The sequence below is a fragment of the Gallus gallus genome, chromosome 7 (assembly GCF_016699485.2).
Source record: "Gallus gallus isolate bGalGal1 chromosome 7, bGalGal1.mat.broiler.GRCg7b, whole genome shotgun sequence".
In the NCBI taxonomy this organism is placed as follows: Eukaryota; Metazoa; Chordata; class Aves; order Galliformes; family Phasianidae; genus Gallus; species Gallus gallus.
The window spans coordinates 11,580,581-11,604,247 of NC_052538.1; the positions used below are offsets into that span (position 1 = coordinate 11,580,581).

General features: G+C 41.9%; 2 protein-coding genes across 13 annotated transcripts in view; one reads left to right on the forward strand and one right to left on the reverse strand.

Annotated features, from left to right (window-relative positions):
* Window positions 1-10,753: 10,753 nt before the first annotated feature.
* Window positions 10,754-18,304, reverse strand: WDR12 (WD repeat domain 12). Its single transcript, XM_015289504.4, has 13 exons — window positions 18,232-18,304; window positions 18,060-18,154; window positions 17,868-17,962; window positions 17,206-17,312; window positions 16,333-16,448; window positions 15,709-15,863; window positions 14,896-14,941; window positions 14,217-14,302; window positions 13,887-14,027; window positions 13,663-13,768; window positions 12,760-12,892; window positions 11,967-12,039; window positions 10,754-11,220 (listed from the first exon to the last, which is right to left on the reverse strand). The coding sequence occupies exons 1-13, from the start codon at window positions 18,270-18,272 to the stop codon at window positions 11,143-11,145; spliced, it is 1,272 nt and encodes a 423-aa protein (XP_015144990.3). The 5' UTR covers window positions 18,273-18,304; the 3' UTR covers window positions 10,754-11,142.
* A 39-nt stretch (window positions 18,305-18,343) lies between these two features.
* Window positions 18,344-23,667, forward strand: part of CARF (calcium responsive transcription factor) — a 36,715-nt gene continuing 31,391 nt past the window's right edge. For 11 of the 12 annotated variants that reach the window (XR_005861487.2, XR_006939868.1, XR_006939869.1 and 8 more), the window contains exons 1-2: window positions 18,344-18,395; window positions 22,665-22,880. Coding sequence is in view for 5 of the 12 variants with exons in the window: in XM_015289503.4 (XP_015144989.2) it covers window positions 22,677-22,880 (204 nt within the window). In the remaining 7 variants the exon portion in view is untranslated. Of the gene's footprint in view, window positions 18,521-22,664; window positions 22,881-23,667 lie in introns of all 12 variants that reach the window. The other variant, XM_025152600.3, reaches the window with a different exon arrangement.

The window sequence follows — 23,667 nt, forward strand, 5'->3', positions numbered from 1 at the left end:
AAAAGCAACCTGGATGAGTATTTAAAAACATATGTTAGAACTGTGTGCATCTGAGTTGGAAAATTCTGAATCCAACAGGTTTTTTTTGAGAAGTGTTTGAAAGAATGCAGTTCTGATCCTGGAGGACAGAGTGGTCCACAAAGATATTTCCTGTTTGCATTAGTCAGTAGTGCAATTGCAGATGCTGAGGCAGCAGAGGGATGCAGATTGTTCCCTGCCTCTGTCCCCTGTGGCACTTGAGTGTCGGGCTATGTAGCAACTGAGTAGCTTCCTCATCTCAGAAAATGGCCGTGCTTTTCTCTGATGGCTTCCAACCTTGAACAACTTGAAAGTGTATTTTCATTTCAGATGGTATTTCCAATACTGGAGGAAATGCGAAGGGGCACGGGGCCCAGAAATAACGTATCTTTTGGAAACTTAAAGAGGAAAATAAAACAAAAGGTATCTTTATTTTAGAGTTTGCATTCCTTATATTCTATTCCTGTCTTTTTTTTTTTAGATTTTTAATTTTTTAATTACATGATTAAGAATAGCATTGTCCCCATTACAGCACTGTATTAATACGTTAAGTCAATTTATACTGCTGCATAGAAGAATTCGTCCTGGATATGAAATAAATGGTCTGGAGGGAAAGGTAACTTTGTTCTGTTCATTTAGACTTCAGGCTCTGAATATAATTTCTTGCGTGTATGGTGTCCAGACTCCTATCTTGTAGGAAACTGATATGCAAGCATAGATGTAAGTGTATTATGTTCATCTAAGAAGGCAAACTTCACTTAGAAGTGAGCTTGAAAGACTCTGTAAGTCTGAAAAATGTAGAAGTGTCTTGTCTTCTCCCCTGATGTATTTAAAATTTTTCCTTATCATATTTCTTCACAGTGAAAATGTCTTTGTGTGTGATTTGTTAATATGCTGTCTGGCAAGGAGTGCCATTTCTGTGTTCTGAGTGTAAAGATGTGCATACGTGTTCTGTGATTGGTATTCCCACCCTTCCCACTGCTTCCACCTGAGAGATGCTGCTATCTTTCTCTTCAGTAGAAGCACATGACTCTGCAGGAAGAGCAGATTGGGGAAAATAGAACATCTATTTGTTTTCAATGGCACCTGAAAATCAGGTGATCTCTGAGATGAGTTACTATAACGCAAGTGCTTGTGTTTCCCGAGCAGGATGCTGTAAAGCACTCACTAATTTTAATTTGTGAAACCTAGTTTGAGTTAAGAGTCTGAGAATGTCTGGAAAACTACTTATTTTGGCTTTTACTGTAGACGCTTCTGTCCTCCTTTCCAGGTTCAAGTGTCCTGCTTGGAGTTGATTTCTTGTGATGGCACTTAAGTCATTTGTTTTTGTGGCCTGCACTGGCTTGCACCTGTGCATGCTGCAGCATCCCTTATTCATGGTGTTTTCTATGTTCTCTGGCTTCTCAGACTTCTAAAAGGAAGAACAAAGAAATAAAAAATATCTAAACCCCAAAATAAGCAGAATAGCCCTGCTGTCTGCAAATACTTGCTCTTCTCGTTGTGTTTTGTCTGCAAATTATGAATAAGTATGTTCAATAATCTGGCTACAAGTGCTGACTCTTGGAGTATTCTTAGGAAACCTGAGAATTTACTACCTGTCCTATTGATTCAGTTTTCTAATTGTTTATATGTGTGGCAGATTTTTACTTACCTTCCTATAATTCTTTAGTTGTTTTCTATCCTAGGAAACGTAACAATTATTGAAGTAGGACAGTAGAATGTAATGTCTTCATCTGTAAACTTATTCAGAAAACTATAACATAACCTACTTTAAGGAAGAAAAGCTGTTACTTATACATCATGAATTTTTTTTTTTGTCTGGTTATACTACTAGATTTCAGATTGCATTTCTTAAATGAGTGCATGTTCTCATATGAAAAGTCCGGGGCCCTTAGGATATTTTTCTCATGCTTTGAATTGACTAATTCTGCAAGTGGTGTAGAACCAGTTTGCTCATTGCTATGTGGTGAACAGAGCTAAGTTTATGTTCTCTTTAGCACTGTTTGGGGTGTTTTAAATCATAGTTGGATCCATCCTAATGTTAGGTGTGCCCGTCAGGTGGCAGCCAGCTGTTTCTCTTTTGTGATAGGTTAAGGCAGGTGCTGCTGACTGGGAGGCACTTGGAAATGTATCCTGGCTTTTCTCAGCTGGTGCCACTCATATTGTAGCAGGCTGAAACACCCCCTCCTGCAGCACTCTGTGTAGAAAATGTTACTTAGTCAATGTGTTTTTGGTATGCAGCAGTTGAGTTTTTCAAACCATCTGGGCTGCGGGTGAGGAGTAATGATTTCTATGGTATCTTGTGTTGCTGTGTACGTTAACCATAGGGTATAATCTGAGCCTGATTCACGGGAAGAAACTGCTCCAACTACAAAAAGGATCTTCAGAGGGCCCTCTATTCTGAAGAGTAGTAACAAGAAATGTCAAAAAGTCATTTGAGTACAGGTATTTAAAGTGTTTATGGTTTCCTGTTTTCTTTTTTTCCTTAAATTTTTCTGAACTTAAAAGCTGAGAATCATCAAGCTTGCTTATCTGCACACTGTTTCTTCCTTGAACTTCTCTCTTCTGAACTTCTGGAATAACTCCAGAAATAAAAATAGGCCTGGGTTGAAAAAACACTGCTAAAGGACTGAAAATTGAAGCCAGCAGGCCAGAAGAAATTCTCAAATAAATGTGTATGCATGGGGTGAGTCAGTAGCACTGCTATTTCTTAAAGAAATAATTACATAGAGGTGAGATGAGAAAGTATTTGCAGTAATATTGAGGTTACTAAAGGTTGTACCATTCTTGCACAATGTTTGGGAAGTTCCTTTAAAAAGGATAATGAGAGATGTGACTTTGAGTCTCCATTGTTTATAATATCCTTTTTCAGCATGAAAGCTTTTTCCGTTCCCATCAGATTTCTTTCTTTCTTTTTTTTTTTATTTGGCAAATGTGGATATTTTTCCTGAACTTTAAGTAGAATGAAAAATCATTATTTGTGTTGGCTTGCAAAAATTGCAGCTTCCCCTCCAGTAGGACTGGCAGATGTATTTTTAGAGTTGTTTTACCAATATCCATCTTACACAGTTACTTAGGGAAAGCAGATTATGAGTTCCAAAAAAAAAAAAAAAAAGGCAGTTCAGAACCTCCTTGCATGGCTTGACAGTGAGCTGTATGTGTCAGACAATATAGATCTCTATATCTCTAAATGTGCAGTAAGTTTTCCTCCGTGGTTACGCAGCTATCTGCTTAGTGCTTTTGGCTTTCTCCATCTAATCCAGCTCCGAAGGGACTGTTTGCAACATTCCAAACTGCTGAGCAGCTTTCTGACAGCTGCCATTGAAATAAGAACAAAAACAAAACTCTTTTCTGTCCTTCTCCCAGGCGTGGTTTGGGTGAAAATAGACCCATTTTTTTTGCATGTGCCAACTGTATCCCTGCTGCTCAGTTGCTGGTTTTGGAGCTGCCACCTCTCCTGCACAGCTGTTCACCTATGAGGAGGACCTGAGACTGAGGGTTACTTTAAGAGTAAAACCAAGCTGGTTATATTTCTGCAGGAAGATGATGTGCCAGAATGTTGGTACTAAGCATACAGTACTTGTGTCTGGATAATTGTTTGTGTTTTTGTGTAGAAGGAACATTGGAAGATTGAAGGGTGAATGAGCACAGTATCTTTTTACTTGCTTGGAGGAGGACGAGGAGCAGGGCTCAGACTTTCTCTGTGCTGTCTCCCAGAAGGTTTTTTCTGAATATTTCAGGTTTTGTTTCTCAAACTCAAAAGAATTTCTAATATATCTAAATAGCTGCATTTGCTGTTCTTGTTTCAGAAAGGATGGTTGAACTGTGCAAGAGTGTTGTTATGGAGTGGTTCTTTCAGAAGAAAGACAGATACTTAAATGTCAGAAAGCTTGCTTAAGGCAGCAGGTCTGAACCTACCGTTGTAAGTTCCATGCTTAGGCGTGGAAGGCTGGGGAAGGCAGGTGAGCAGAAATGACTTGGTGCTACAGTTGCTTGTCAAGTTCCCTGGTAGATAGCCATGGAATGTGGCAACAAGTTACTGTTACTGACTTAAAGCTGGTTCACCTTCTGACAGATAGCCCTTCTTAAATTCCTATTTGGTAGCCCTTCCTTGCATCTGTATCTAAACCCATGGAAATGGAAACACGTAGTAGCAAAAGATCAGTCTTTTACTATAGAGTACTCCAGATTCCTTTGTACCAATACATACATGTCTTCTGAATACCTTCAAGTGAATTAACAGCAGTGTGTATAATGTGAACAGGGAATAAGTAAAAACAAACAAAAAAAAGCCTGAAGAACTGAAAACCTTTGCTGAGCAGAGGAAGAGATCTTTCCCTTGACATCCATAGCTTTGCAGTTTCGATTACAGTCCAGCTGGCCTGAAACATTAATAAAAGCTCCAGCTTATTTTCTTCCTATGATATGGCTATAAAAATAAGTAATTGAAAAATAGAATGTGTGACAATTCCAACATACTGACTATTTTTTATCATAGGCACACTGGGGGTGGTAAAACAAGCGTGTTGTTCAGACGGTAAAATTCATAAATAGGCCTTCATATTTGGGCAACATTTGTGGTTAAGTGATGTGTGTGAGGCTGGGGGAGGAACTAATTAAAAAGCAAGTCAAGAATGTCCAAGTCAGACTTCATATGGAACAATTTCAAGAAAAAATGCAACGGATCTATAGATGTGCTACAAAGGAAGGTGAATGTGAATATTATGCCATATTATTAAATGCAGTATTTGTTGATGGTGTTCTAATTAAATACTTTTAATTGCACTCTGGGGCTTAAGAAGGCATTGCTGGAGAGGTAACATTTCCAGGAATTCTATAAGAGGGAAGTTTTCTGATCTTTTTCTGGAGACTTTTGGAAGCTTCAGAACATTGCAGTACTTGCAATAATTATTTACTCACCATACCGTGCTGTGTTTCCTTATTTAAAGATGAGAAGCATATAATGTATCACCTAGCAAACAAATGACTAAGCATGCTTTTGTCTCCTACTTTCTACAGTAGCAGCCCTACAGAATGCTGTGTCATAAGTTAAAAAAAGTAATAATTAGTGCATATCAGTAGGAAGGGATAAAAAGAATACTCAGGCTAGCTAAGCAAATTGATTAGCTTTAAACGTCTGCCAAGATAGGAGAGAGAAGATTAATGTGTCCCAAAGCTGAAAATGTTTTTCGGTTGGTACACTATGCTGCAGCAAGCTGAGACAAGACTAGAAATAGAGATTTGCTTTCTTTCCTTTTAAACAAATTTATCTGGTACGTAGTGTTATATTCTCAGCAATGATGATCAGCTAAAATTGGTGTCATGTAATCCTGCTTTTACCTCTAGCAAGCAATACTGTAGATGCCCCAAGGATTCATAAAGTTGCACTGTGGGATGATGTATGGGTTCTAAACTGCTCTCCTTGCAGAAAAAGAAAAAAATATGTACAAGACACTCTAGATCTGTACATTTCAATCCCTGCATATCAGGCATTAGTAAAACTAAAATAGGGAAATTGTAGTCCCTTTATATGCTCATCCTTGGTGAGCTCACACTGAACTCCATGATGCCAGAATCTTGGGCAGTATTTTCACACTAAATGTCTGTTGTTTCCCCTGTTTAGATAGATTGCATTAGAAGGGGAGAAAATCATCATTTCCTCCCCCTCACCATTCTACTCCAAAGGTTGGTTACTATGAAAACAAAGCTGATCTTTTTCCAGAACAGCCTTAACAAAATGTGGCTTTTTTTTTTTTTAAAGCTAGTTCTGACTCTTAATTTTTGGCTGCATCAAGATGCAAGATCAAATTAGCTATTATAAATTACATTCAGATACTCCTCTGTGAATCCAGAAGCCCATTGGTTTTGGTAAGCCTCAGTATCTTAACTTGTTCTCTAGGACTACAGTGGTGTAGCTGAAATCAGAGTCTGTTTCAATCTATGCTGCTTACGTCTCAGAACCTGTAATTGTTGATATCTTAACTGTGGGGAGGGAGCTGCTGACCATAGTGCAGTTTTCTGTGAGGCAAGAGAGACCATCCATTGAGAGTATGTTCTTAAACTGGCTTTAGTGGCAAAATCCTTTAAAAGCCAAGGATAGTTCTCCAAGAAGAGGACTGCTTGCATGTTCATGCGAGAAACATCTTTTGTGTAACATCAACCACTGTGCATTATTCCTCTGTCAAGTATTACCTACTGTCAGCAAATTCCAAAACCACAGTGTGTACAAATCAACTCCTCCAAAATGATGAACTAATTCAAGATCTGCTGAAATACAAGATTCCGTGTATGAAATGGACCATAGAGGATTCAAAGATCACTCTGGTCTCACAAGAGATTTTGGTCCCTGATGGTACTCATAAATTAATGTCAGATCTAGATTGATTGATTTCTCTATTATCATAAACAGTTCCCAAATTCATCTGAAACTTTAAAGGTTCAGGCTAAAGTTGATGCAAAGCGAAGAGAAAGGATGCAAGGGATGGAAATCTGTGCTTTTAAAATTAAAAAAAAAAAAGTTCCTGTAATTACTTTAACAGTGAGATTAGGAAACAGATGTTCATTGTGAATCCAGGACGCATCAGAGTATGAATAACTCTTCCCACTAAGGCACACGTATGCTGCACATCCCGGGCTTTTGTTCAAAGTGCACATTTTCAGCAGATGCCTCTGGGTGTCCACGTCCACTGTTTGATGAGCAGTGCGCCTTCAGACTTCACATGACACAAACTGAGGTATTTATGTCACCCCGCAGCCTTCAGTGCCATCTGTATTTTAAAAAGAGAGTGTAGCCCTCAGCCCCTGAGTAGGCCCCATCACGTAAGTAGTTGATCTGTCTTGGCAGCAACTTAATTGTAATACTTTGGTTAATGCAGTGAACTTGAAACTGGTACACTTTAGCCCCAGATGTTAAGTGTGTGCAGAGATCAATGCATAGGCAGGGCAATGACACCACTAAGAGTGAAGAATAGCATCTCTTTGATGCTGAATAAACTCAATATCCAGTAATGCAATCCCAACACTGGATACCATGTTTTGGCTTTTTGAATAAAAATGGAGACAGCACAGTTGAAAATAATTATTAGCTAGTGACGGGAAAAACGATGCCATTTCCATATGTTCATATTCTACACTTAAATTCCTTTGGACGCAATTTACAGATGCTTGGGTTTACCTCCAGTTTGTCATTCAACTTTGTGTCAGATTATGCCATATATTCATCTTCGTTCTTTGGTGAGCTGACTTCAGTTTCCATTATTTCTGCTGCATTTTGCTGGCCACCAGCTGGTCTTTTGCATCGTATGTAGAAATTCATGGGATGAGTGTGTGTTTAAGTAATGAACTGCAATGCTTGTCAACAACTGGGACAGATGATTAGACAATACAGCTAAAGGAGAGCAGTTAAGTCAGTGAGCATTCCCCCAGTGATCCTCCAAGTGATCTCAACTGTCTGTTGCACGTAGTTTACAGCAGCTGTGTTCTGACTGAAGATTAGAACTTCTGTACATCACATTTTTAAGTCGTAGACAACAGCACGAGGAGAAAGGGCTTTTTGGGTCAGTGACTTAGATTAATGGAGCGTTCTGCTGTAATAGAAATGGGCATGTTGTATTTTTCCATATGGTTTTTGCCAAATGTTAATTCATTTTTGGATGTTCTTCCAAACATTCAAAGAAATTTCATTGCGTGTATTACGTGCTGAAAGTCTCAGTAGCAGTCCCAGGGTGCTTATTTCAATGTTTGTTTGGTTTTACAACCGTTTAAACTCGTACTGAGATGCTCTGAGACAACATGCCATGAATTGGTCATGGACTATTAGTTGCCTAGTAGAATAAATTGCAAAGATATGCAAAGTTGACATTTGGAAGTTTTGAATATGAATATTTTATCTGATGCAGGAGTTTGCATTTTTATGGTCTGAGTTGTGCCTTTCACATTCCATGGAGTAAACCTCCTGATTTGGATGGCTTGGTAAGACTCACGTAGATTGGGCAGCTGCCTTTTCTGAATCAGATTCATCCTGTTTCTTACTGACAACTGAAAAACTGTGCTTTCCTGTGTTCTCACGATTTACAATACAATTTTAATTGGTTTTTGTGACGATTCATTTTAATCCAAATTTTCTCCCTAATTTGAGTTCTGTGCCAAATGTTTCCATGAAACACGACTGACGGTTCTAACTTGACTGGGATTTTTTTGGCATGTGACTTGTAACAGAAGCTACTGTCTGTAACCTGTTGCTGCCTAACCAAGTCTGCCGAGTGTGTGGCTTGTCTCACCTAAGCTGGCCAAGGAGGAGTCAGCTGCCAGCAAAGCTGAACCTTAGGCTGGCTGCTGTGCCAAACTGATAGTGTTACCATTCTGCTGACCTGGGTACTGAGACAGAAATCAAGGATACCTTCTAGCTTTCCCTCTTAGAACAGGATGGTTAGCATTTCTCTCCAGTTATCTGGTTAGGGAAGCTATTTAATGGAGGTGTAAATAGGGACATGACAACCTGCTGCAGCTTTGCATTATTGAAGTATACTTAGCAAAAACTCAAAGGTAAACAACAATTAATCCTACTAAACGTGAATATGTAGTATATTTATCTAAATATGCTATTCCTTCCCAGCTCTGAAATACTGTTGTTTAGATTGTAGAAACCATTCAAAGTATATATAATTAACTGTTTCCTAAAATATGTGTGCTGAAATCCAGCGAAGTATGCAGTTCATACTGGAAATTTATCAGCCTGCACAAAACTGATTGAAACTTCAAATGGGACTGTTTTCATTAAGGCAAACCCTCATCACCACTAGTAGCTAAAAACAAAGTTGAAAAGAGAGGTGCATGTCTTTGCTCAGTGCGTTTGATGCATGTGTGGAGGGAGAGGTGCTGAGGGGGCAGGAGCCTGGTGGTTCCTTGGGTTAGAAAAAGGAAATTGACACTGGGTCAAAAGAATTGTGTTTCCAATGTAGGTATGCTGCTACATACCTCAAATATGGCAGCAGGTTAGGAAAGCTATCCCAAAAGCTGGTAAGTGACCTTTGTTGAAGAAAAGCTATTTGATTTTTAAGTATTTAAAATGCCCAAACACTAGAATAATTATCTCCAGACAAGATGGCTGCAGAAACTTGATAAACCCGTATTTTTAAGCTGTCTTCACTGCTTTTTGTTAAGTCCAGTAGTGCCATATTCTCAATACTTGCTGGAAATTTAAAAACAAAACAAAAAACCCAACTTGCATGGGGTCTCCTTGTCATTTGCATAACAGCCTCATGCATTGGCCAAGAAAACATGCTTAAACAAAGGTTAAACAAAGTCTTGTCGGCTGCTGTTCAGTAACTGAAGCGTTCAAGCTATGATATCAGCTAAAGAAATACGCAGAACTTAATTTTACATTATAAAAAGGGTTTAGTTTTGACTCCTTAGAATTCCTGCTTAGGCTAACTTCAAAAAATAAGGCATTTGACTTAGAGCTCTGTTTCAGAGTAGGACTGATGACTTTGAGTGATCTTATTTACAAAAGATGAAAATGGAATTGTTTTTCAGTTTAGCAGAGAATCAGCGGAATCAATTAACTCTGGGGCTGACTTATATTTCTTAGTCAGTTGATGATTAAATAATGAGGTGCTGTGCTGTGTTGTTGTAAGGTTTTTCCGCTGATTTCTTTTTATAGGAGTTTGTTGATGATTTTTCTCATATGAAATCATGACATTTTCTAATGGGTCAGGGCCAGTTACTTCAAAAATAGTTTTATGGCAGGATTTTTGTGTTGAAAGGGAGGAAGGAAAGGAAAAGTAATACTAAGTAGGTTGTTTCTGTGAACGGAAAGTTGTGAAATTTTCAGGGCAGTCTTCATAAACAAGTATCTAATTCAGCCATATGGTCATGAGTTGCATTGTCTGGCAGTAGATCCTGTGCCAGCTTCATCCTAACGTATCGAAGGAAGTTACTATACCATTAATTAAGTGGAATTTCTTATTAAAAGATTCATGAGTATGAACAAAATCTACGTATCTCCTGGGCATACTGAAGGTTTATGTTCAAGAATGCCAAAATGATGTTGAGACAGACAAGTTGCTCTAGCCATAAAACCAATTACCGCAGCCTTTGGACAGTCTTTGCTGTTCTCCATAAAGTTATTAATTTTATATTTCTAAAGTAATTCTATCTTGCATCCACCCAAATTTAATGTAGAAAATGCACTTAAAATGGAATACTGAGTTTTACATTCTATTTTTTTCAAATGGGTTGGTTGCTTAATTGTCTTAAAATATTTATTTCTAATAAGTAACCAATTGCATTTGTCCTATTTATTCTTGAAATATTATCAGTAAGACAGAGTTCTGCCCACGCACAGAGTGTAAAAAGCAGTTTTGCCATTCTGATGTAGATTCTAGACATTAGAAAATACCACATCATTTTCAGAGTGCATTACAGGCTCGGATTTTAAACCATATTGATAGTAGTTCAGACACAAGTTAGTTATAAACACATGGCTGACTTTGTTCAACTAATGTTTTGATTTTTATTTTCTTGCACATTTTACCCCAATAATTAACTGAAATTAACTTGTCTTTGTTCTACAATAACCTAATAGTAAAGCTAGTTCAGATTTGGTTTAGCCATCTACATGCACACAGTGAGCACGCTAAGTCTTATCCTAAAAAGTAGACTGGGTTTGTCAGTGAAGGAACTAATCTTAAGAACTGAAAGTCTGATTATTATTTCAAGTGAGGCACTGAAACGATTGACTTAGATAAAAGCTTTATTTTTTTTTAAAGGGAATGCTGGTGAATGAAAAAAAAAAATAATTTAGTCCAGTAATTTTTCTCTAAGTGTCAATAACAGTTTACTGTTAGTAACAGGGCTATTCAAATAGCCATTTGAAAGATTTAAATACAAAGTCATCAAAATGGGAAGAAACACCCTCTGCTGTTCCATGGTAAGCAGGTGTGAAGCTGCTGGCTGTTGTTCTGCTCTTATAAATACAGATATGGGTTACCAGTACAAAAAGTAGGATCACCCAGTCTCTGAACTGCAAGTCTTCATTCAAATGTTGTGTGTGTGGATGTTAACAGAGAGTGACTACTGCAAAATTTAAAATTAAAAAAACAAAAGTCTTCTAGATATTGATCTTCATGCTCCAACATCAGAGGCTGTGGCTGGGTATCTGTAGCAATACAGTTTGTTGTCTGCACCTCCGCTCAATAGCAACTGATGACAGAGAAAGAAAATTGTAGTCAATAACAGAACTATGCAAAATTCCCTAACAAATGTTAAAAATTCTCATTTTTCTCTCCTTTAAGATGTGAACAGAAATGATAAATAATGAACTGTTAATGCATGATGAAAACTCAGAATCCAAGCATGGGAGCAGTTTTGTCTCTGGCTCTTCTCCCAAAATTGAAGTTTTTGTGGAAAACTTCTAAAGCTCTTCCTGCCTTTTCCTGTTTTCTAACAGGAGCCACATTGAGAGTTTAACCTTAGCATAAAGGAATAAAAATGTTTTGCATGTTTGTATCATTACAGTAGCAGAACAGCTTGCTGTAGAGGATTACAAAGTTCCCCGCTTCTACTTGCATTGCTATGTTTATGTCTCAGTCCTTGCTGCTGCTTTAGTCTCTGTGGCAGTAAATGGTACCTTGGAACACTTGGTATTTTCTCAGTGAGATGTGCTGCTGTTTTTGTTTCTCTCCCCATGTGGAACATGAATATATTGCCCACTTAGTGCTACAGAGCTTAAACTCCAATCCCACCTCCTTTCACGGTTGTACAGGAAAGCCCTACAGTGCAGTGACAGTAGCACCCTTTTTTACCCAATATCAATCAAAGCAACAACTAAAACTTACTTCTTCCTCTCTTCTGCCATTAAGCATACTATAGACCATAAGCAGTACTGCTTTTAGCCCATTTCTTAACCACAATACTTAAACAGAGTAACTTGCTCTTCAGATCCTTACCCCTGCTTCTGTCCAATCCACGCACAATACCTTATCTTCATGAGCAGCCAAGTCGTACAGAGGAGCTTTGCAACTGGCAAAACACAGGTATATACAGTCATGTGTTTGAAATTATGTGAGCAGTTAAACTCTTTAACAATGTATGGATATCCACTGTTTGTGACCTTTCCATTGCATTCTCCATAGCTGATCGCTTCAGTTTTAAACTCTTACATCCTCAAAGAGAAAAGCATTATTTTCCACCTGCTTAAGAACTACTTTAAGACAGAAGGTTAATGATGGTTTTTCTTCCATGTGGATACTGTTCGACTGTACTTTTTTTCCCTAGTAAAATGCATTGAAGTTTCCTGAATGCGGACCATTTAATTCTTTGAAATTTGTATGAGAAGTGCAAAAGCAGTAGCAGGTGAAATGTCATTATATTAGGGTCGTTCTTTTGAAATAGCACATTTTGTTCCTTACAGCAGAGGACTTTGTAGCAGACCCGCTGTTCTTAGTCCTAATAGCAACACTAGGGTTCCTGCCTTGTGCTTCTCAGTCAACGCTGTTCTTAATATCAGTGATGTCCTGTGTTGGAACACCACACAGCTCTCATGATTAAGCCATAGGTCCTCCAACAGATTACAAATGTTTTTTCTTCATTATGAGCCTGACTCCTGAATCCCAGCAGATTTCCACAATCACCATAACAGCTTCCAGTGAATTTCTAACGCTGATTTTGTGATTTCACTTGGCTAATTGACCCTGTAAGGTTACATGCCTTTGACTAGCATGGAACGTGTGTTTATTTTACCTTCTTGTGTCCCACAGCTTCACAATGTTGTCCAGAGAGCCAGAGATCAGCTGATGCTCATGGGTGGGTGACCACTTCACAGATGTCACCCAGCCTGTGTGAGAAGTCAGAGACAGGAGAACCAAGGAGCCATCTGGACAGGAGAGGGGGAAAAAAAAAAAAGCTACTCACAGCCAATGGCAACAGTAACTGGCCCTTTTAAGATGCACGCAAAGTTCAGCCAGCAACACATCTGTGTTTGAGGTGTCTGTCCCCATTATTCTGCAATTGTTACCTCAGAAATCAAAGTGAACAAAAAGTCGCACTAGTTCTGGTAAAAGGAATTTAAAAAAATGTATTTCACTAAACTCTCTTTGCAAACATTCTTGGAAAAAGAGGAAAAAATGCTTTTATTATTACCAAAAAGGAGAATAATACAGTTGAAATCTTGACTGGATTTATAGGTGGTGAATGAATAAATATGTCTATGGAATAAATCCAATTGGCTCAGTTCTAACTGATTAGCAGTCCTGTGTAAGAATGCACCACAACAGTGTAACAAAGTGACTGCTATTTTGCTTAAATGATTGTCCCACCAACTCGAGTGTGGCAGCTTAAACAGAGGGACCAAGTCTTTAAATAAAGTAAATTAAAACAGCTCAGGTTTGCAACTACACACTTGAATATATATTATTAGGTTTTTTGTCTGTTTGTTAGTTAAAGAAGTGAAAACAAGCTGAATTAGTTTTCTAAATTACTTGATGAGAAATCAAAATGGTCTTGCACTGAGTTACAGAAAATAGAAGAAATGCCTGTATTCAATAAATGCTCCCAAATGTCTTATTTCTAGCAGAGGATGAGAAGGCAAGTTTTGAGATGCTTTTGGAAAAATACCTTCATGAGCATGGACATTTATCACCTCACCTTTGCTGCGAGGATCCCATAGTCTAATATGTCTGTCAGTACTCCCAGATGCTAGACGTCGACACAGTGGTGAGTAAGACACGGAATTAAACACTTTGTTTCCTGTCTGTTAAAAAAAAAAAAACAAAAACAAACCTTTAAAAGAAGAGCTACTGGTTGGCTTTGCATGGTTCTTTTTGTTTAAGCTGGACGTCAGTTAAACAAAGGAAGTACAGTGATCTCACCAAAGTTGATTTGAGACCCCCAGTCTCAGCATCCCAGAGCTTAATGGTGTGGTCCCATGATGCACTGCAAATTTCTTCAGCATCTGACCACAGCACGGAAGAGATGGCTTCTGTGTGGCCAGAGAGGGTTGCCAGGGGAGTCTAGGATTTAAAAGTGAGATTAGATTGAGCATAATTTACACATCCATCTTTTCAGTAAATAAAAATGTGTCTGATCTACCTCAGACATATCACCAAAGATTTTTTTCTTGTACAGTAACTATTAACAAAGAGAAGTTATATTCTGTGGCTGCACTTCAAAATCTTCTACAAGCCTGGAACTCATCTTACCCTTGTTAGTCCCAACTGTTCCGTTTTCTGCTTCTTACGTGGTCTGTTAGCTGCTTCTTCCATTTCATCCTCTTCATCTGTAGGGACTATGACAAAAGAGTCAGACTTGATCTCGAGGTTTCTGATGTTCCAACAGAATTTTTAAGACCGTCCTTCCTTATGGGAAATCCCAACAGTAATTCAAGTGTGTGGTAAACACAATCTTTCCTTCAGAAATAGTACCCACGTAAATACCCCTAAACCAGAAGAACACATCTTGCAACAGTACAAAACATTCAAATGAAAAAAATTTAGTCTACGTTACTAGAAAGGACCTGACCATCTTACTTTGCTCCATATTGTGGTGTTAAGAGACCAGAAAAATAACCCACAGGCCTTTGCTTTACAGTCTATACTCAAACCTGTGTGTTTATATAAACCCATTACAATAAATGAAACAGACACAAAGTTCTGTGTTCTAAGTGGCAGGCAGTTCAAAGCCATACCTGAAATTGTTACCAACCAAAATAGTAACTGAAGTTAGTTATTTACAGTCTTGCAAAGCTATTGCAAGAAAAAAAAAGTTATAACTTTTATTAATAGATATCAAATTTTCTTAAAGAAAAAGGTATTCAGGTATTCATCATTCAGGTTATCGCAAGCACAGTTCTGAACATGGCCCATCTCAGCTTGGACTTACCTGCAGACCAAATCTTTAGCATCTTATCCCAAGATCCACTGCAGAACTGAACAAACAGAAACGTTTTGTTAACAGTTGTTCCTGTCAGACCTGCAAGCCATACCAAGTACAGTTCCTCCTTGAAAAATTAAGCAATGGATTGTAATACATAACAAACAGTACTGGGCTTCTCAAATGGGACAAAAAAAAAAAAGGTACAGATCCAAGTTACTCTTTTTCCTACCTTTGCAGGAAGAGTATCTACAAAATATCTCTCTTCTTATCACCAGTAATTTATTTTTTAACCTGTCTGATAGAGTCAAGATCAGAGAGGCAAATCTGCCTCTGGTATGAATGCTTTTAAGTGCTCAAGTCCTGTCTAAAGAGAAAGCACCTCTTCCACCATCAGCTTTTTCTGAGTGTTGCTCTAGAAATACTTTGTATTTATAATTCCTGTTGTAATTCAGGCAGAATTTGAAAATAGTTCATTATGAATATGGGTTATATGTGTAAAATGCATGGTTTCCTTAAAAGTAAACATTCAGCTTCACTCTCAGAAATCCAAAGCAGCACTAGATTGTGCTATTTAAGTCACCTTCAGCTTTTTGTGGTACTGGAGTAAGTGCATTGCTTCATTTGAAAAGAAGACCTAGTATTCATTTAGCACTCCTAGATTTTTTTTTTTACTAACCATCATTTCTAACAGGAATGGAAATTTGTCTCAGTCACAGTAATGTGATGACTTACACTAGACAGGGGGAAAAAAAAGTTTCTTTTGAGTTACAGTTTGTTAACATCTCAAAATCCAAAGATTTTCTTCAAGGAGTCACTCACTTTAGTCCTTGTGCAGTCAACTGCCACAGAGTCTACACTCCCAGCGTGTCCTCTGCAGCAGTGAAGGGCTTTCACTTTGTTCTTCTCCACATTCCACTCCCAGAGGAGGATAGTTTGGTCCATAGATGCACTGATTAACAGGCAGGATAAACTATCTGAGGAAAAAAGAAGGCATGTTCACCCTAAACTCTGCTTTCAAAAATATACATAGGAATTGTTCTAGTTGAAGAAATAGCAGATAGAAACCCTATCTACCAGTAACGTGATGTAAACACATCTTGGTTCACATCGTGTTACCCTGCAAGTAAAACTAATACAAATAAGTCTGGAAGGGTGATAGACAATATGCCTGTTAAACTACTACATTCATTACTGTCCATGGACTGTCTTAATGGTACCATTACTTGGCTTAAAAAAAAACAACTGACAGAGGCTGACATAAGTTAATATGTTGACTTCTGGACATGGTTGTGGGCAACCTGTTGTAGGTGTTGCTGCTTGCATAGGGCAGTTGGACTGTAACCATTCATTCTGTGATTACTGAGTACTCGTGAATGAAGAATGCTGACATTTCTCTCCCAAGAAATTGAACTATTACTGCTCTTATAATATATATACACCGACCTTGCTTCACCCACGCCACATCCTTCACTACTTCTGTATGCCCAGCTATTGTCATGATGGATTTTCCTTCCAAAGACCAGATTCGAGCAGTCTGATCATAGCAGCCAGTTAGTATCCTGCAAGACACAGAATTTAACGTTGTTATCTCTGAAGCCAACAATGTTTCCACCAACCCAGAAATTGGGAAGAATCTGAAGGTTGTATCTTGTTACCTGAAATAGCTTTGTTAAAGCCTATAGGTGCAAAGCTATGAGTACAGGACAAAGAATAGCAATGGTAGTACTGCATATTCTGGTAGGTGAGACATAAGTTACGTTTTAAGTGATGTACAAAATGTTATTGTTCATAATGTGTTAACAGGTGGATCTTGGAGCATTTTCAAACCATATATTAGTATGGGAACGTGGGCTAGTTGATTGGAAAATTAATTTTAAAGTACAGTACTTAAGGACAATTGTGTGCTCTAAAGAAAAGCGCTGCACAAAGCTACGCAGTTGTATTTGCTGCTGTACACCCATCACATTTGAAGTCAATGGGATTTAATATTTAAAATAGATACATAAATCTTGCTTCCATTCAGAGATGGTAAGCAGCAATTGTATTACCCATTTCTAGTAAGAGTCCTATGTTCAAATAAGTCTTGTTCTGCGCTGACTTCAACACAAGTTCTGAGGTGTTGAAATTATAGAGTGCTTACAAAAATAAGCAGCTTGTTTGGGTTGCTTGGTTAAAAAGAAAAGTCAAAAACAGAGCAAGGAGAAAAAAATAACGGTTTAGTATAGAGACAGAACCACACTTCATTTAACACCATGGAGTCCTGTGCATACATCAGCAGTGGGAAAGAAAAACTGTAGAACTGGCTTAGCGTGGTACCATTCTTCAGTGGCCTGAACAGAGCTGATCCAGTCGTCGTGGAAGATGCACTCCTCGGGCTGCGGGGCCATGTACTTCTCCACATACTCTATTTCCACCACTTCTTCCTGAGCTCACAAACAAAATGGTTATTTAGCGTGCTTTTCTTTTTCTTAATAACAGTCATACTTAATTGTAGCGTGGTGCCCATATACAAGTTTTTGGGCAGAGATCTTGGCATCAGGATTAGTGGAACTGCAGTTGCCAGGCGAGTGGTGTTGCTTTCCACAGCTGTAGCAAACTGCGGCTAATAGCAAGCTGACAGCAAAAGCTATTATTTTCACCGTTACAGTGTTCCTCTTCTGTATCTGCCATTTAAAACTGATGGCTAAAATATAACTCACAGGGTATGGCTTTGTAGAGGTGATGCTAACTTCCCCCTTTGCCCTCACTGTAACTGCTGTTGCAGGGGTCTTAACACACGTGAATGATGAACGTAAAGCACGGTACAGAGAGCAGAGATTGGATAATGGTGTTCCATTGTCCAGAGCTGCTAGTCTCGCACTCTGTCGCTACTTTGCAGCTCGGAACGAGTTTAAACTTGCGGGCACTTCTGGCTCCGTCAGAAGAGAGAAAAGCCGAGCGCGGTCCCCCCGGCGGCTGTGCGCGGGGAGCGGCCTCACCGTGGAGATGTTCTCCATCTCCATGTGCGTGACCAGCGGCACGCGCAGGAACTGGCCCTGGATGAGGAAGTCGAACTCCACATATTTGTGGTCCGCTGAAACAAAGCAGAGAGCGTTTCCGTTCAGGACGGGCGAGGGGCCGAGCACCGAGCACCGAGCTCCTCGGGGCCGGGCCCCTCCCGCGGCACCTACCGCCGCGCGCCGCCAGCAGCTTGTTGATGAGGTGGCTGAGGTCGGCGGTCTCGGAGGCCGCGGGCACGGAGAAGGGAACGTCCTCTACGGCGTACCTGCGGGCACACGGCGCCGTTAGCGGCCCCGCGCGGGGCCGTCCCGCAACCGCCCCCCCGGCCCGGCCGCGCCTCACCTGGGGTTCTCGGTGCGGAACCTCGCTGTGAGCTGCGCCATGCTGCCGTCGGCACCGCGGCCCCCAGCAGCCCGCGCGCCGTCACGGAGCCCCTCCCGCGGCCGGGCTCCGCGCGTGCGCCGAGGGGCGGCCTCCATGGCGGCGCCGGCGGGAGCCCCGGCGAGGTGGGGCGGGCAGGGCGCGGGGCAGGGGCGGGGGAGGAGCGCGGTGTCCCCGGCGGAGGGCGGCGCTCCGTCGGACCGGGCGCCGCGGGGCTGCCCCCGTGCCCCCTCGCCGTGAGGAGGCGGCGGTGAGCGGGGCCGCGGGTGGGAAGGGGGCGCGGCACGGCGACTGCCGGCCGCGGCCGCCCGCGTGACCCCGGTCCGCCGCGCCCCGCGGGAGGGAGGCGAGGGGCTCCGCCGCGAGCACCCCTTGTTCGCGCCTCCCGCCGCGCGGCTGCGGCGTCCGTGTGAGGCGGGAGGCGCCGGTCCCGTCGGTAGAGCCGCTCCCCGTGTGAGGCGGGCAGCGCAGTACCGCTCCGGCGTTACGGTGCCGCGAGCTGTGCCCCCACCTGCCGTGCGCACCCGGTGCGCGTTCGTTCGCCTGCTCGGAACTCGTCGCTGGGGGTGTCGTCGTGCCCCCATCGCCCCGTTAAGGCGTTACTGTGAGTCGCGCCCCGTGTGGGGGCTGACCTGTTGGAGAACTGTCCTCAGGGGTAGCTCTAGAGGGAGTGTTTAACTGTGGTAAGCCTTGTGATTTTAAGTCTCTTATAAAACCTTTGTATCATTTTATAATAACGGCCCTGGAGCAGCGAGGCCTCCATCTGTACACCATTCCTGCCACGAAGTATGAGCTGAAGGCAGGACGGGCAGCATTGCTCCTCAGGGGTGCTGCAGGCACTCTTTTTCCTCTTTTTGACATGGCAACACACTGAGGTGTCTGAGGGGATTCCCACACGTCAGTGTAATCGAATATGCTCGTTGTCACCGTGAGTTCATCTCTTTCGTTTTTGTAATACTTCAGCTTTCTTTTTAAGACCGATATCCACGCTGTTGTCTCAGTGTTAAAAGTTAGATGTGGGGCTGCAGGACACGGCACTTCTCTGGGCCTCGTGGCTGGGGGCAGAGCGGCACCTGCTGCTGAGAGCACCTGAGTTATGTCCTTGGGGTGGATGTGTCTGCAGTCTGCGGCGTTACGTGGAGGAAGGCCTTGGGGCAGCTGGGAGCTGCCTTTCACAGAATCATAGGATGGCTTGAGTTGGAAGGGGCCCTTGAGATCACCCGGTTCCAACCCTGCTGCTGTAGGCAAGGACAATTCCACTTAGACCATGTTGCTCACAGCCTCATCCAGCCTGGCCTTGAATGCTTCCAGGGAGGGGGAGCGATCCATAGACTTCTTGGACAGCCCATTCCGGTGTCTCACCACCCTCACAGTACCAAGCAATCCTGAGCTACCAGCACATTTGTCTCTGGCACTGATTTACTGGTAGCAATGCTATAGGCTGGACTGCAGTGCGTTATGTTGGCTCTCTTGAAAATCCCATCTGTGAGACCATCTTGATGGTGGAGTTGTGCTTACCTGTGTGTGCTGCAGTTTGTGGCTGCTTGCCCTCTTTGTGGATTTGGACTAAGGCCAGCAGTGGCCATAGACATTGCTTTATTTGAAGCAGAGCATTCCCTGTGTGGCAGGCAGGGTAAGGGAAGCAGTCCTGCAGGGTTCAAAGTGCTGGGCTGGGAGCGGCCTGGGGCTGTCTTGGGGGTGCTGCCACTGTTCCTCAGTTCTGCACTGACCTTAAGCTCCTACATCACTACTGGGCTTCCTGGTAAACGTGTGTTGCTGCTGTGTTATATTTGAAATTGTTGTGTATGACATTTAGGGAGATACATGTTTTATTAATTTATGACAAATATCTATACATAGATCAATGCATAGGAAACTGTCTTATTAGAGGAATTTGTTAGTAATGCTTGTCTGGCTATAAAACATATTAACTACGTATATGCTTTTAAGCATCTATAGAAATATATCTCTTTAGGATAAACCAAAAATCATCTTTTTGTTTGGGATTGCACAGAAGTGAGGCTCGTGAAGCCTGAATGGTTACACCACAGAGTTCATTCCGGGGCGGTACGCATGGCCCTGGCTTCCCTGGGTTAGAGCAGTGGTTAGACAGAGCCGCCAGACAGAAACAGACTGAGGGCTTCTTTAAAACACAAAGGTACAACTTGAGGCTCAAGGTATTTCTGGGCTGTTTATCCTAGGAAGCCAGAAGAATATCACTGTGCGTTTGCTCCGCTGCTATCATTTTTCCATGGGCTTTGTTATTAACCAGCCTGTGAGGTGGAGGACGTTGGCTGCTCGGGCTGCTGGTCCATTCTGGTGCAGCTGTCCTGGTGCTCTGGAGGAAGGCTGCAGAGTGCTCAGAGCACACTGTTCTCTTCAGGTTACCTCTAAGAACTGAATCTGCTGCCTCAGCTAAACTGACGTACCTTTGCATTTTAGCTGATGGGGGGAGGCTGGTTGTGTGATGTGAGTGATAACAAAATCCAGCTCTGTCTGGTGTGCGTTTTGTTTTGTGTGTCTTTTCATTTGCTTTCAATATGTTTTATGTATTTAAATTGAAACATCTCATAATTGTTCTCAGATTGGAAGCTCCAAAATACTTAGTAACTTTATTTAGAGCTTGATCTGGGATATCCTCACTTGAAAATTGAATGGAAAATTAAACCTGCTTTAGATTAAAGTATTTATTCTGTTGAACATATAAGCAGCTTAGCTTTGCAGTGTTGTTCATATTAGCAGGATGCTTTATTCATTTTCAGAAACCAAGATGTGAGTTTACTCTGCCCGCGGTCTTTGTATCTTTACAAAGCAAAATACATTTGTGCTCCCAGGGTAGTACAGCTCTTTCCAAAAGCCTTTCCAGCCTTTTCCATTCTCCTCACTAAAGCTGTAAATGGTTGAGAAACCACAGCCACGGTGATCTTACTGAAGAAATTGACTGTATTGTGAAGAATACAAAGCTGTTAGGAGTCACGTACTCACCTACTGCTGCCTGTCTTTAATATAAATACTGGAGGGGAAAAACTAAGCACCTTTCTCCCTCCTCCACCCAAACTCCAGGAATTTAAGTTGTCTCCTCTTCACTTTGGTATATTATGTGCTTTAGTAAATGTCAGGGCTCGGTGAGTTTGTTGTTTTGTCTGGTTGCTTGTAAATATTTGGGACTGGTCACTCTTTAAAGGCTGTACTGTCTGGGTCCAAGCCTTAAGCTGTGGCTGTGGCAATTTACTGTCCAGTATTCTCTGTTTGCTCGCAGGTTTGCAGCAAGCTTTTCTTTGGGATGAGAGGTGAATCTCCCAAGTGCTGAGAGCTGGCTGGCCTGTCCTTCATCCCTTGGTTCATGCCAAGATATCTGCTGTTTTTCCTGCCCAAAGCTTAGAGCTGTGGGCTAACAACAGTAACTGCCCATCCCTTATATGTTGCTTTTTACCTCTTCAAAACGAAGGATATACTCCGAGGTGGCTGTGTGGCAGATCTGGGTAGTTGAAGTCCTGTGTGTTGTTACGGTTATTATTAGAAGGCACTAAAACAGACTCCTGGAGCGACGCGCTGACATTTTTCTGCAGTGAATAATGAAGTGATAGAGAAGCAAGGGGTTTTATCTCGAGGGTTTTGTGGTGAGCGGGCAGCAGGGCTGGAAATTGTCAGGCTAGATTTTTAAGACCAAAAAAAGCCCGCAGCAGTGTCTTGGTTGGGGAGAAAGCACTGAAATAGTTCTGTAACTTTTCCAGGTCATCTTGTAATGGAAGAAAACGGACCATGATGTCTCCATGGAAAGATGTCATGTTTTGTTTGTAGGCAACCTTAGCAGCACCGGGCAGTCAGAAACGAGCAGTGGGGGTGTCCAGGTGAAATACAAAGTCCTGGTTGTGTAGGTGCTCTCCCTGCAGCGTCTCCGACTACTTTACAGTACGGTATCGCCTCAGTGCATTCACTGTTTGCTTTGTACACGGGCTGTCTCCACGAAGCACAGAAATTCCTTCTGTCCTATTGTCGTGCCGTTCAGTTTGGAACTGCTGAATATCCGTGTGGTGCTGGTAATTGTGTTTCCTAACTGCTGTTACAGCACTGGAGGGATATTTCATTGTGACAGTGAAATCCTTCATTAAGATAATGCTCGGTGTGTCTCAGCGTAGAAGGGGTTCAGATCACTTGAACATCGGGTCACATTGCTCCGTCACCACATCTCACGTGTGCATTTGTGTTTGCAGCATGAAAACAGAAAGCAGAAATAGGACCTGCAGCGCTGGTAGCAGCGCCTTACATAGGAAGACACAGAGCACCGTCTGACTATAACACGTTTCCTGACCGTTTAAATGCTCTTTTTTATTTCTAAAAGTGGGGATCGCTGCTTGGGATTAAAGCGCATTTTACTCTCTTTCCTCTGACAGCGTGTGACCTGCATGGCTTCCAGCGATCCGTCACTGGGACAGAGCGGCTCTCCTGCAGCCTTACCGATCGCCGTACGCCTCTTGGGCAGCTCCGCGTCCTCAGCAGCGCCTGCGCGGCCGCCTCCGCCTCTATCCGCAGAGGAGCTCCGCCTGCTCGAGCCCCATGGCCAGGCGCTCTGCGAGCTGCAGCCCCTCGGGGCGCCCAGCGCGCACATGGTGAGTGCTGCCCAACAGGGCGGGCGGTGAACACACAGGTGATGAAACCCTGTGAAGGACCTCTGAAACAATGCAGTGCTGCTCTTGTGAAGGACCCCTGAAAAAATGCAGTGCTGCTCTTCTAACAGAAGCCTGCTCGGTCTTGAGCAACGAGGTGAAACTTTTCCCTGCTTCAGTATATGCTCCTGTCGCTCTTCCTGAAGTAGGGAGATCCTGCCTCCAGCTGTACTGACGTTATTAAACAGCAGCATTTGTCGTTATTCAGCAGTTGTTCTCCTGTGGTGAAATCTCATGCTGCTACCCCTGCTGCTCTCTCTATATCTGCTGGATTAGTTTCTTTCATGTTGTTAGGACTGGGCTATTAGCAATAAGCCAACCCATCCCATCAGTATTTTTATTTATTTATTTTTGAGTTAATTTGCTCAAAGTGTTGATTTGTAGTTCTTAGCTATCTTGTTACAAGTAAGTGTTCTTTCACTGCAGGGTTGTGGTTGGCGTGTGTTGTACTGTCATTTAGAGGCACCTCACCCATTTGAAGTGTAATAAATCGGAATGGAGGTTATGTTTTGTCATTTAAGCTTTTACACTGTTGCTGGAAACAAGCCCTGGTAGTCATGAAAGTATTTACCGTAACACCTCAGCTCAGTTTTCCAGAGTTCTAGGGGATTTAGGTCATTTGTTTTTAAAGTCCCACAGCTTTTCTTCCGCCTGCTTTTGCATGAAATGCTGCCCATAGAGCTCAATTTCTTAGGGGCAAAGATTGTAGGCTTTTATATGTCGTGATTAA

What these genes read in the sequence shown, in the direction of transcription:
- WDR12 (XM_015289504.4), bottom strand. Translation starts at nt 18,272, where the DNA reads ATGGCGCAGCTCACAGCGAGGTTCCGCACCGAGAACCCCAG. An exon ending in TTGACTGCACAAGGACTAAA is followed by an intron (nt 14,942 to 15,708) that starts GTGAGTGACTCC and finishes CTGTTTGTTCAG; the next exon opens with TTCTGCAGTGGATCTTGGGA. An exon ending in AACAGTTGGGACTAACAAGG is followed by an intron (nt 14,028 to 14,216) that starts GTAAGATGAGTT and finishes TTTAAATCCTAG; the next exon opens with ACTCCCCTGGCAACCCTCTC.